Genomic DNA, 13,385 nt, shown 5'->3' with positions numbered 1-13,385 from the left:
AAATCATAAAATAACATAGGAATTGTTTCATGTGTTCAGCAGTCCTGCCTCTTTCTGTGGAAAACACTGTGCAGGTGGAGCTGTCCCAGCACTCCCCACACCCAGAACTCTTCCACAGCTTCAGAGCAGGACTTTGCTGCAGGGAATTTTTAATCTCACCTGCTCCAGTGCCCCAGCACTGAGTGTGACTCTGGTTCCCCTGGTTTGTTTAGCAGCTGCTCTCTCCCTGGCCAGCCCAACACCTCCAGTCAGGATCATTTACTCCTGACCATCCAGCCCATTCCCACTTCCCTGCTGCAGGTCAGACAAGCATCTCCAAAATCCAGCTGACAAGTCAGATTTCAGATCCAATTTCAAGGCTAAATTATTTCATTTCCCACTGACTTCAGCCCACAACAGAGTGTTGTTCTAAAAAAATACTAGCAGAGAATAATTTATAGTTTGTAACTGAGAAATCTGAGGAGACAGAGAAGGTGGTAGGGAAGGAAATGAGGTGGTATTTTAATGAAGTTAGAAGATCAATGGGAATTTAGATAGCAAACCCAGTGTCCACAGCATGGTGTTTTTTCAGAGTATTCCTTAACTGTTTGTATCACCCCTCTTCCATGAAGCCACAAAAATCCTGCCTGCCCACATCCCCCAAAGCTTTATTTGCTCCCCAGCAGCATACCTGGCATGATAATCAGTGGCTGGTCTGAGATCAGGAAGTGTAATTGTTAATTCTTCCCCACTGTGAAAAGGCAAAAACAAACAGAAAGCAGAGTTACAGCTCCTCCTTAAACCTCAGGGCTCAAAGCTCATTGAAAAGCAAAACCACGTAGTGCACATTTAAGTTTCCCACTGTCCATGTACAACTCTTTAGTGACATTACTTAAAATTTATTTCATGTGAAGTAGGAAGGTCTGCAAGTCAACAAACAGCTCCTGATAGAGAGATTGCTGATTGGTTAATGGTTTAAACATTGTGCTTAAAGGAAGAAACTAAACTTACACATAGACAGATTTAAATTTTCCATTTTTACCACTGTTGGATATTGCTACTTCAAATGTAAATGCTGCTGGACTATGACTATGGCTCTCTCCATTCTGTGAACTAACTGGGAGATTCCAGGACAGAACGGCTGATCTTGCTTGTATATCAGAAACCTATTAAAAGCATAAATAATGCAAGTAAGTTTGCTTTCTGCAAGAAAAGGTTAATTAGTCAATAACATGGTGTCGCTAATTGGCCTAGGAAGCTCCTCACTGGAGGAATTCTTTCCCTTTGGAGTGGGAATATAGAGGCATTCTTTGGATTGCAATGATTTCCTCTTTTCATTTCTAAAGGCTTTCCCTTCCAACACCAAACCAACACCACAGTGGGGCAGGAAGAGAAAATTCCTGCATCAAGGTTTCCATCATCACGCACTTGGAGCAAATGTTCAGCTGGGGAGTCTTGGGCAGGAGCCCAGATCAGATTTAGGCACAGACACCTCACTGTCATTTTCTGACAGCTCCCTCACACAATATTCAGCCACTGATCCTAAGGACAGCACAGGCTCTGTTTGTAAAACTCAACATTTCTTGTCTGATTTTTTTTTTAGCTGCTTAATTCCCACACTCCAAATTCTCTCTGCCCAAGGCAACACAACTCTGGGGTACCTCAAAGTACAGATGTCAGAAGCAGCAGGGAAAAAGTACTAAAGGACCAAAAATCCCCTCAAAAGCTGGTGCAAGGGAACACAACCCCTGTTTGCTGTGTGGATAATGCAGAGAAGAGCTCATTAAACTTGCTCAATATCAAACACAGACATTTTAATTACCCTCACCAGAATCCTCCTTCCTAAATAAGTCTCTAAATACTCAAATATTTGCTCCAGTTTCTCAATATAACATCAAAAGAGGATCTGTTTGTGTAAACTTTATCCTCAACACTCCTAAATCCTCTCTGCTGAGCAAAGGATGGTTCCAGGAGTGGACAAACTTCCAAGAGTTTAGCAGGCCCCTGGTTTGCAAGGTAAAGCCCTCACATACACTGGAAAACTGCAGCAGTGGAATATTCTGGGATTACAGGCTGGCAAACTGAGAAATACTGAATTTCCAGCATGGTTGCCCTTTCCCAGCTAGGAACTCTGACAACTAAACTGTATTTATCTTCTCTATTAAAAAAAAATTAAACCTTTAAGGACAAAGAAAAAGGGATTGATCAAACACAAGTTATTTTCTAGGAAGCACAGGCCCAGAAAATAATGGGATTTTAAGGCTAATACTTACAACTGGCTTGCCAATGCTCAAGTGAGTATCACATTTCCTGGATTCTGTGTCAGATTCTGCAATTTAAACACAAACCAGATTATCCCAAAGCCTGAGAGCAACCCAGGCTGTTACCAAAAGGCCACCACGAGATGGAGTTGGCCTCATTAGGACTTGAACAATGGTTCTTATTGTGCAAAGTTCATTTCCCCTGTTTGTTTTGGCTGCGTGAGGGGCAGAAACACCAACTATCCAAAACCAACAGTGGTACAAAAACCCTTTTAGTACATCCTGCACAAAGGGGATCTTTTCCTAATGGAGCAGAAATAGGTTTTCTTTGACAACAGAAAAACATTCCTCCAAAAATGAGAGGTGTTAAAAAAAATGACAATAAGATCTTATCTCTGTCTGATGTGTTTTCCTGGAATTTTTATGGCAAAACATTCCCAGTTTGGAAGAAGCCTGACACTGTCTCAAAGCAAAGCAAGGACACTGCACAAGCTTTTTTAGTAGCCACAAGGTATTCAAAAGCTGAAATTAGAAGTAATTAAATGGCACTTTCTACAACTGCTCAAATTTTCATATTTTTTGAAGGTTTAAGTGGCTCCTGGTTAACCAAAAAGTACCACAAACAGTGACACCAGAAGTTCTGGGAGTACCTACAGGTCACCCTCACTGGGAATATTGATCAGTCGTGGCTCAGAAATGGCAGGGAAGTAAAAAGGTTTCAGATTAAATCTTCCTGAAGACCTTATTTGATAAATACCAAATGAAAAAACTTGGTATTCCAATGATTCCTAAAGAAGAAAAAAAACATCTAACCATAATGGATTTCAGGCTTCCTCTAATCCTGTAGAGCCAAACAAATAAATTATAAATAATAATTATCAATTCAGCTTTTTCAGAACCTGTTTTGCAATGAATTTACATAAAACAACAGAGATTTCCCCTGCCCATGCCACCTACCTCCCATCTCTGCCTCTGGACTGCCCTTTGCTTTTCCTATCTGCTTCTGCTTTAGTGCTCCAACTGCCCCTTGCTGGCCCTTCCCATTCCCATTGGGAATTGTGGCATTGGAAGAATTAAGGACTTTATGTGGTGAGGAGGGAGGGCTGTTCAGTTTATTGTTGGTGTGGCCACTGGCTTGTCTGTCCTTTAGCCTCTTCTTGAGGTGCTCCTGCATTTTGAGGCTCCTCTCGTCCCTCTGGATGAAGTTTGTCCTCCCATGGGAACGAGGTTCTGCAAAGAAGGGAGAAATGACTTCATTATTCTGAATTATTCATTTGATATCTGAATTTACAAGCTGGAAAAATCACTAAAACCCAGCCCCTGGAACTTCCCTGTGCTTTTGGAGGGATTTTGGAGTTTGGGGTCTTTTTAAACTGAATTTTTTGGGCCTTTCTGCTGTCAGCTGCTCCAGATCCTGCTTTACAGCTGCCTTTCTTCCCTGCTATGGACACATTCACAAAAATTCAAGCAAATTTAGGACCCAAACTGAATTTTTCCAACGCATCCTGAATGCTGTTTTAGCCTAGAGTGAGCCAAAATACCTACTCAATTTAAACTTGAGAGACAATGAACAGTCTTACGAAGTCTAATCTCTGTTTTAAGTCTTGATAATAAAATAAGGATTAGAGATTGGTTTAATGCAACATAACCCTTGTTCTTCTGTGATTTATTGATTTGTTCAGTTTTTAGAGTGGGTCTGCACTTCACCCTCCACTATGGATAACAACATTTTTTGGGTTGTTTTTGTTCACTTTCCAGTCATATTTGGACTAAAACAAAAATACATTCATGTATCAAATTAAGTTCATTTTCAATAAACTTCACACCAAGGCTGTGACAAAACTCAGTGGGCAGAGTTTTAGGGAAAGAAGTTTTAGGAGTCACTGCTGTGGGATTTAGAGTGGCAAAAGCAGGGATGCATGGAAAATACAACACTGGAAAATACAACATTTCTCAGGTATAAATGTGCATAACTCCTTGAAAACAGAGGATCCAAACAGAAAAATCAGAGGATACACAACCACACTTTGCACTCAGGGAGTCCTCAGGGACTCAGGTGAGTCCCTGACCCACAGGGGGGCTCCAAGTTAATAACACAGCCCATGGCAATGTGTGGGGAGGCAGGGCCAGCTGTCCCCAGGCTCGGGGACACTCTGGGCTCTCACCTTGCTCCTGGAACACGTGTGGTGGCGGGTGCTGGTGCATGAACTGGGGTGGGAGCTCTCCTGTGCCGGGCACGGCGGGGAACACGGGGTGAGGGGGGGGGTGGGAGCAGGGCATGGGGGTGGTGCATGTAATGGGGCACGTGGGGAGGAGGGGGGAGGAGGAGGGGGATGCATGGAAGGATGGAATTCCCCCGAGTGGGGCACCACCACCACTCTCCGAACTCCATTTTCTTCCACCACCTGCAGGGAAAAGGGGAGAAATCAGCTGTGAGGCCAGAGAGAGTCCCATCAGATATTGCACATTCACCAAGGGATTTCCCTGCTCTGGTTCACAGCCAGAACCTGACAGGCAGGGTTTGCACACCACACTGGATTCCAGTGGAAACCAGGACTGCTGGGATGAAGTGGAGTTTGAGGCAGTCACGGAATCCAGGATGTTTTTTAGGTAGGAAAAGACCTTAAACTCCATCTCATCCCACCCCTTCCACAGGGGCTGCCCCAAGCCCCACCCAGCCTGTCCTGGAACACTTCCAGGGATGGGAGCCCACAACCTGTTCACTCCTGAATTATTTCACTCCACTTTGGCAGAACCCAAGAGAACCAGCCCTGGGCTCCTCCAGACACTGGGAACACAAAGTTATCACCTCATCTGACAAGAGCAGTCCAGGTAACCCAAGCTCTGACTCAAAGCTGCTTTCCAACTTGTCAATCCCTGTCACAACAACCAAGGGAAAACAACCCAACCCTGCTGGTTTCAGGTGACAGCAAACACAGAACAAATAAACGTGGTTTTCAGGCTGAGCAGCTCAGTGCTGCCAGGGCTTTGCCCACTGTTTGCACTGAGGGATTCATTTCACAGGGATCAGAAATTGTCTGGGGGAATCTTTGCTCAAGGTCTGCAGAGCTGAACAATGGCAGAAGCCCAAAATGCAGCTGTGTGCAAAAGAAACTGCAGGGACAACCCAAGAACTCACAGGTTTCAAACCTACTCAGAACACTGCTGATTTTCAACATTACTACAACATGACTTTCCACATTTGGTTTTGATTATTTCCTTTTAAAACACACTAATTTAGGAATAAATCAAACTGGGAACTGGGAGTATCTCTGGTAACAACATGCAGGTCTGACCTGAACAACACCCAGGAGTGGAAAATCCAAGGGAGTGGAAAAGCAAAGCTGGGAGAGCCCAGAGCACTGCTCATTTCCCAAACACATCACTGGAATCAGTGTTTGCATCACCACCACTCTGCTCCAGCAGTGCTGCTTTGCTGGAATTTCAGGAGATCAGGGCTGGTCAAGAAAGGGGCACTGAAAACTCGGGTAAATTTTATATTAAATAGAAAACCTGCAGCCAGCTGGGACTGTTCACATGACCCAGCTTCACCCTGCAAACAGGACTGATGAAAAATAAACATGTGGATCCTGTTCATGGAGCTCAGACAGTCAATTCAGAGCTGTCCTTGTTACTAAAAGTGTCTTTAACTGCTGGGAGCAGGATTAAAAAATTCCTGGAAACTGGATCAGACATTACTCAATAACAAAGGGGACTGAGCCCACAATAAAGTGAAACAGTTGGTTAAGTTCAATGGAAAAAACAGCTTTTTTTTCACAGCTAAAATCAGCAATAAATAATAAAAATATTATTAAAATTTCCCCCAAACCACCCAGCAAGAGAAGGAGAAGTGAACGCACCTGAGATACGTAACCGGGAGGCACAAAGATCGGCGGCATGGAACCGTTTGGGGACATCATGGGGACATGTGCTGGACCTGCCGAGGACAAGGGGCCACTCCTTAACAACCAAGGCTTCTCCCAGCTGGAGACACCTTCTGCCAAAGGTGGGAGCTCACCCTGGAGCCTGAAACATCAGGGATTGCAGCCCGTTCTCTGTTTGGTTATTGGCTTTATTCCAGGCACCACGCTTTGGCCAACAGGGTATTTTTAATTGCACAAAAATCTGTTTAAATAATTTTAGCTCTTAATTTGTGACAGCTAAAAGTCTGTAGTACTGAAGGTAAATGCAGGTATTGGGGTAAAGCTGATGTAGGAATTTAAAAATTGATTTTAAATACATTATTTTTCATGTTAAGCTCAAGGGAAGTATTCCTGTAGGGGATCTGATGAAAACAGAATGGACACATTTTGTATAGTATCATGTAAAACGGTGACAAATGCTCAAAAAATGGAAATACTGATATATTTAACTTGACTTACAGGAGATATTTTGCCTGACTCAGGTTTTCTGTCACTCACCCAGAAGGTAAGAAGGAATCTGCAGGCACAGAGTGGAGCAATGACTCCCCACCTCACAGCACAGGGAGGTCCCAGTGCCCCTTAAAGCTCTTCAACTTATTGTTAATAAATACTCAGAAATCATGAGTTAGGATGCTGGGAAGACACTTAGTCAAGGATCATTGCAAACCCATCTTCTGGGAATGAGAATCTGCAGGATTCAGGGAATCCTGGCAGCTTCCCAGTGCTGCCTCATTTGTGCTTGGACACAAACTGAAAAATCTGATTTATTCCAGTGCAGAAAACACATCTGACATCACAGAAAAAGCCCAGTGGAATAACCCTAGAACCAAAATATCTGGATTCAGGACTTGAGGCTCCCTTTACCTTGAATGCACTGAATGTGTCCATCTTCAGTTGTAATTGTAAATGTTTCACCTGGGTTTACCTGGACAAGAATCACCTGCAGGAAACAAAACAAAAAGAGGGGTTGGGGGCTTTTTAAATTTTAGAAATTCTCTGGGGGAAAACTCCTTCTCTTCAGAGACAAACAACATCAGAGCTTTGGCAACCTTGGAGTAAAACAGGAAAATGGACAGAATGAAAATATTTCTTCCTACTTTGACATAAAATCCTTGTATTTTTCCTCTCTTTCCCAGAAGTGCCTCACTTGATATACATGAAATGTGCTTTCAATTTCACATTTCACACTGATTTTTCTGCTTTTTCTGAGGCAATAATGACCTGAGATTCACACTGCATTCCAGGCTCTTCCCTGCAGCTCCTGTGAGCCCAGGTGAGTTTTCCCTGTGGAAGGAATCCAGGTCCCAGTGACATCCTGCAGGTCCCTCTGGTCCTCTTGCACAGAGATCCACGTGGAGCTGGGCCAGGATCACTCCTCAGGCACTGCTGGGATCACAAACCTTCCCCTCATCCTGCCCCAGCCTCAGGAATTTTGGCAGCTGCACTTTATTGTAACATCTGTGATATTCCACAGATAATCCTTTAATAAAAGGGGGTTTGGCCAGGTAAGAACTGCAGGTACACAATTCAAATTCCACCCTGCTGACAGCTGGAGCTGATGTAAAAACTGAAATAAAATGTATTTGTTAAAGCAGTGTGAAGATCAGTACAATTTTCTTCCATTCAAATTTTATAAAGTATTTTTGCACTATTCATGGAGTGACATTTGTAGCAGGGAGATGGCACCTGAAGAAATCACCTGGTCATTTAATTCCTGATAAAATGAGCCACACATGACATTAATGAATGAATGAATTTTTCTGTGCTGTCACATTTTCAGTGCTGGAGCTCCCTGAATTCCTCAGGCACCAATTTCACTGTTCTCATCACTAGGGACTCCAGGGATAAATGACAAATGCTATTTAACACTGCTTTTGCAGCTTCAGCATATTGCTGTATTAATCTTTGATTTTATTTTTCATAACCTCCTTTGTAGGGGAGAACTGATGCTCCTTGTACAGGAGAACTTTACTTTGGATGGGTGATTTGTTTCTGGATATAAGTAAGCCACCAAAATCCCTGAAAAGGCCATTTAGGCACTCAGTAACATTTATTATGGTTCCAGGAGAGTGAGAGAAGGCAGAGAATGCCTTTAAACGTGGCATAATTTGCATTAATAATGAATTTTATGCAGATTTGTCACTTCAGATGCAAGTAAATGCATGACTTCAATGCTAATACATTCCTTGGGGGAAAGGGAGAGAAGTGGTGTCAGTAGTTTAAAGCAAACTGACAATAATGGGCTGGGGATTTGCCAGAGCACAAGAAACAGGACAAAGATTTGCTGTGGATCCAGGATTCCACAGGCAGGGACTGACCTCAGGAAAAGGCTCATCTCTGAGGGCAAAACTCAGCAGAAAGGGAATGTTTGAGAGCTTCAGAGCCTCTGAGGGTGGCACATCCTCAGCACAGCTCCATGAACTCCAGCTCAGAAGAGAGGGAAGGATCCCAGCAGTGGGAGCCTGGAATGCCAGGAATGCTCAGGCCATGCCTCAGAGCAGTGACTCACTGGAATTCATGAACAAATGCACTCCCAGGCACCTTCCAACAAGGAACATTTCCAGGAGGCTGGAGCAGGGCTGAGGGGTGGATCTGGGAGTGCTGAGCCCAGGAGCTGCCAACGCCTCCAGGTGTGCTGGGCACCTCTGCAGGGCTGGGGCACCAGCACAGCCAGAGCTGCTCAGCCACAGCTCTGCTTTCAGCCCTGTTCACACATTTTTGGATGCAGAAACCCTTCCAGAAAACTTCCAACTTTTGCTTCAAGTGAAATGGAGCTAATGGATTCACTGGCCAAACACAGAGGTTTGGTTTCTGGAAACAAATCTCTCTACAGTAATTAAGTATTAGCACTGTCCTCCACAGCACTGGTGGAGAAATAATTAAAAATCCTCTGCATTAATAAAGATTCTAAGTCAAGACTCTCTTTGAAAGAGTCTATTTAAACTCCAAAGCTGCTCTTCCAACTCTATTATGTTCCTTTTTTTTTTTTTTAATCTCACCTGATTGCAAAGTCTTCTCTAGGTCCTAAAAATGCCAGCGAGTGTCACCTCCATGTCCCACACACACAGCTCTGGGGACAGGAGCCAACTAAATCTACATGATCTCCTTTCCTCATGAAACCTGAACCACCTGAGCCACCTCCCAGCTGGCCAGGGCTGAAATTTCACCTTCCACTGCCAGAACTTCAGAAACACCTTGGAGACTTTGCTCATTTCCACACAAACTCACTGTACTTCCACCTCCAGGGTCTGATGGATAAAAGGAAAAGGACTTTTTTTTTTAAAAAAAGCCCATTTTTCCAAGTATACAGATGAAACAACACAGATTTCTCCTTCTTATCTGCAGCAATGACAAATTAAAGATCTCATGTAAACTTTCAGCATTTATGGCCTGCCAGACCTCAAGGATGGGAAGAGCTCCCAGTATTTGTAGTACAAAGCACTCAGCTCTTTCTGCTGAACACTAAATTCACATTTACTGACAACTTACACAGACTTGGGCTTTAAAATTATTCTGCTGCCACTTTTTACCTGTATTTTTAATCCTACCAGGGGCTTCTGAAGGGTTGTGTCCAATAATGCTCTAAAGTTTCAACTAAACACACTCAGGTTTCACCACTGCGCTGTAATTATTAATGAAGACACTTAAAACCAGGAAGCCAAGGTCTTTCCTTTCATTTTCCTGCCATAGATTTCCTCTGCAATCCCTTGCTAATCTTTATTCATTACTTCACAAGAGCTTCAAAACCTTTATTAACCCCCCAATTTTTCCTTTGATTTTTAGAGTTTGCAGCTCCATTTTAAAGCCATTTTTTCACACTTGTCCACTGCTGGGAGCTGAATGATTTTTTTCCCTCTGCACTTCTGTTTAACTCCTGCTGTCAGTGCTCACAACCTCACCCCTCCCCAGCTCTCAGAGCTGCCTGCTTTTTGTGGAGCCCCCATCCCAGCTGCTCCCAGTGCTCCCAGTTGAGGGCTCACTTGCCTGCTGGATGCTGTCCCCGTTGACCATGTGAGGTAGAAGTGGCACTTCATTCAGCAGAGGTGTGGCTTCCAGGGGGGGCGGCTGCTCAGCCATCATTTCTTGGGATCACTCATGGACACCTGCTCACCTCAGCCACCTGCTCCAAGAAAAAACAGGGATGAGGTCAGATCCAGCTCTCCCTTCCTTAAATCATTCCCTGTTTGTTTGACAAACTCAGCTCTGTCAACTCCAAGTGCACCCAAATATCCAATATCCTGCTTCTCACTTTTAACTCCTTTCATGTAAGCAATAAATGTCCTTTTCCCAAAATTCTCCCCTTTAATTATCAGGAATTTTCAGCCACGAGTGCTGGAATTGGTACCTCAGTGCAGCAATTACACAGCAGAGGAATTTCCATTTATACAGCAATTTATTCCTAAATTTGCACTTCAAATTCCTAAACTGCTTCCACTCCAGACCCCAAGTTTTAGGCTACATAATGCACACACCACATTTACATTTTAGTGATGACCAAAAAAACCCTAAACCATGCAATTTCTCCAACACAAAATCTGCCAGGGTGAAAGCAAAGCTCGAGACAACACAAAATCCTGTTTGCTTTGTCCCAAAATTTTTGACTGACAGTCATGGGGAAATGTGAATGGAAAAGTGCTGCAGAGTTGTGAGCTTCCAGGGGAAAATCTGTAATTAGAGCAAGTCAAAATACACATGATACAAATTAATTATAGTAATTAGAGCAAATCAAGCTACAAGCTCCCAATGGTAGGGAATTTTCAGTGTATAGTTAATCCAGCATCCATAAAAAGCACAAGATAACAGGATACAGGAAATGCTGACACTTCCTGCTCCTTTCCCATTACCTCCCATAAACCAGAAGGCAAAATGTGGTTAGGAGGGTCCAATTCCTTAAAAATAAAAAGCAAACCACAAAACACCTCCCTAAATCTGTGCATGAACCGAGTCAGGCTGCTTGAAAGTGTCAAATCTTTCTTCAGTTCTCCACAAGCAGCAAGGAAAGGGCAATTTTTGGGGAAGAAAAAAGACAAAAACTGATTAATTCTGTACCTGTGGGACTGTATTTCCAGCAGATTAGCAACAGTAGGAGAAATATAATATAATTAACATAATTTCTTCTGCTTTTAACTGATTTTGTACAGAAAAATCTGTAAGAAAGCTGAGATTACAAAGGTTTTTCCTGTGTTATCAAGACAAGGCAAAGGAGCTGGTGAATCCACTGATAAAACCCCCACTCCTCCTTTGCAAAATCATCTCAAAATCAGAGATGCAATCACACAGCCACAAAATGCAGCACAACAAACTCCTCAGGACTTCCCAAACCCAGCTCCTTTCACAAGGAAATTCTTCTCCAGGGCTGCTCCAGTGACAGCTTGAAGAAGCCAAACATCTCTGCAAGGTGCAAGGGCTGGACAGGACCTCAAAGATCAAATCTGCATCAGGTTTGGCCTAAATACACTCAATAAACACACTGAGCATGGTATTTATTTCCTGAATAAAATAATCTCCTTTTTGTCAGGTTTGGAATCGCCTCTGCCAAGGATGCAAATTTTAACTATTCCACTTAAAAATCCCTGCCTGGAACAGTAAAATTTGGGCAAAGGTTTCTTCCTCTACACCTCTCCCATTTTTTGAGGTTGGATCTAAGCCTTAAAAGCCATAACAGGAATTCACTGTACTCAAGCAAAATGAAAATTCTTTATTTTACATTTGCATATGAATTTCTTGAATCTCAAAGTAAACAGAAATTAAAACTGAAAATAAAGGGGAAAACCCTTTACCAAAGGGCAACTCCTTCTGCATTGAAATTCAACTACCCCAAATAAGCAGCTGCAGAAAAATGTGTTCTGAAACAGGACCCAAAGGCACCTGCAACTTTAAATAAAGGTTCAGAGTTTCTGTGCTCTTCCCCTGCCTTGGCTGAATTTAATTCTCTCTTTAGGACAAATTAGAGAGCAGAGCCCCAAAATCCCTGTGGTTTTTAGAAGCCTTCATCTCCTGCCTAATGACACAGGGAGGATTTAATTTAAATGGACACCTCCAAACACTTTCTGCTTGCTTAGTGCTGTAACTTCATTTCTCTGAGGAAGAACTGAATATTAGGAGTATCAGGAAATAATTGGTTTTAAAGTATTAAGGATAAACTCCAAAAATAGCCAATTTTGTGTCTTAGTAGCAATGGCCACATGGTCAGAAGAAAGAGAAGTACTGACAGGAACAAAACCATCTGAAGAGGTTTTGGGACAGTTTCACCTGGCTCACAACGTTGGTATTTCCCTGTGCAGCTGGGCTGGGGTGGCTGCAAGTAGCAGAACACTGAGGACAAAGAGGGACATCCTGACAAACTGGAAAAAAACCAAGTTATTTTGGCTTTTGAGAACTGCTTCATTCCTTGAAAACGCTGATAAGAGCAGCGAAACCACCCTGCCCTCCAAGAGAACACAGTCAATGAATGTGGGGCTCAACCCCTCCCCACTTCAAGAGGTAAAACTTTTCCAGGGAAATAAATCCACGGATTCACCTCCCCAAAGTCTCCATTTCACTCAAGGAAGTAGGTGGTATTTGGGTATATAAAAAGAGAATTCCTGAAAAGTTATTACATACTCAGCACAATTTCCTGCAAAACAAAACAAAGACAGAGCTCTATCTTGAAAAGCCATTTCCCAACAGCCTCCCAGGGCTGGCCTGGAGCAGGGAATCCAGTCCTGCTCTCCCTGCAGGGCCAGGCTGCTCCCCAGGGAGAGGGGCAGGACAACCAGCACAGGGCAGAGAGGAGACTCCAGGCTCCTGAACCCACCTCCATCCACACCCAGGCACCATGGAATCCAGCATGCTTTGGGTTAAAAAGGACCTTAAAGCCCATGCAGTGTCACCCCTGCCATGGGCAGGGACACCCCACTGTCCCAGGCTGCTCCAAGCCCTGTCCAGCCTGGCCTCGGGCACTGCCAGGGATCCAGGGGCAGCCACAGCTGCTTGGGCACCCTGTGCCAGGGCCACCCCACCCTCAGAGCCAGGAATTCCTTCCCAATATCCCATCCATCCCTGCCCTCTGGCAGTGGAAGCCATTCCCTGTGTCCTGTCCCTCCATTCCTTGTCCTAAATCCCTCTCCAGCTCTCCCTGGAGCCTTCTCCTCTCCAGGTGAGCACCCCCAGCTCTGCCAGCCTGGCTCCAGAGGGGCTCCAGCCCTCAGAGCAGCTCCGTGGTCTCTCTGGACCCTCTCCA

General features: G+C 43.9%; 1 protein-coding gene across 1 annotated transcript in view; it reads right to left on the bottom strand.

Moving 5' to 3' along the window:
• Positions 1 to 13,385, bottom strand: part of LOC135304290 (fibronectin type-III domain-containing protein 3a-like) — a 39,223-nt gene that overhangs the window by 12,822 nt on the left and 13,016 nt on the right. The window contains 10 exon segments of the mRNA XM_064426548.1: positions 671 to 730; positions 991 to 1,145; positions 2,253 to 2,308; positions 3,198 to 3,470; positions 4,406 to 4,505; positions 4,507 to 4,560; positions 4,562 to 4,645; positions 6,101 to 6,177; positions 7,028 to 7,103; positions 10,148 to 10,283. Of these exon segments, the coding sequence (XP_064282618.1) occupies positions 671 to 730; positions 991 to 1,145; positions 2,253 to 2,308; positions 3,198 to 3,470; positions 4,406 to 4,505; positions 4,507 to 4,560; positions 4,562 to 4,645; positions 6,101 to 6,177; positions 7,028 to 7,103; positions 10,148 to 10,243 (1,031 nt within the window). The 5' untranslated portion in view covers positions 10,244 to 10,283.

The sequence above is a fragment of the Passer domesticus genome, chromosome 7 (assembly GCF_036417665.1).
Source record: "Passer domesticus isolate bPasDom1 chromosome 7, bPasDom1.hap1, whole genome shotgun sequence".
Lineage (NCBI taxonomy): Eukaryota > Metazoa > Chordata > Aves > Passeriformes > Passeridae > Passer > Passer domesticus.
The sequence above is the reverse complement of the archived record's forward strand: the minus strand, read 5'-3'. Positions and strand labels throughout refer to the sequence as shown.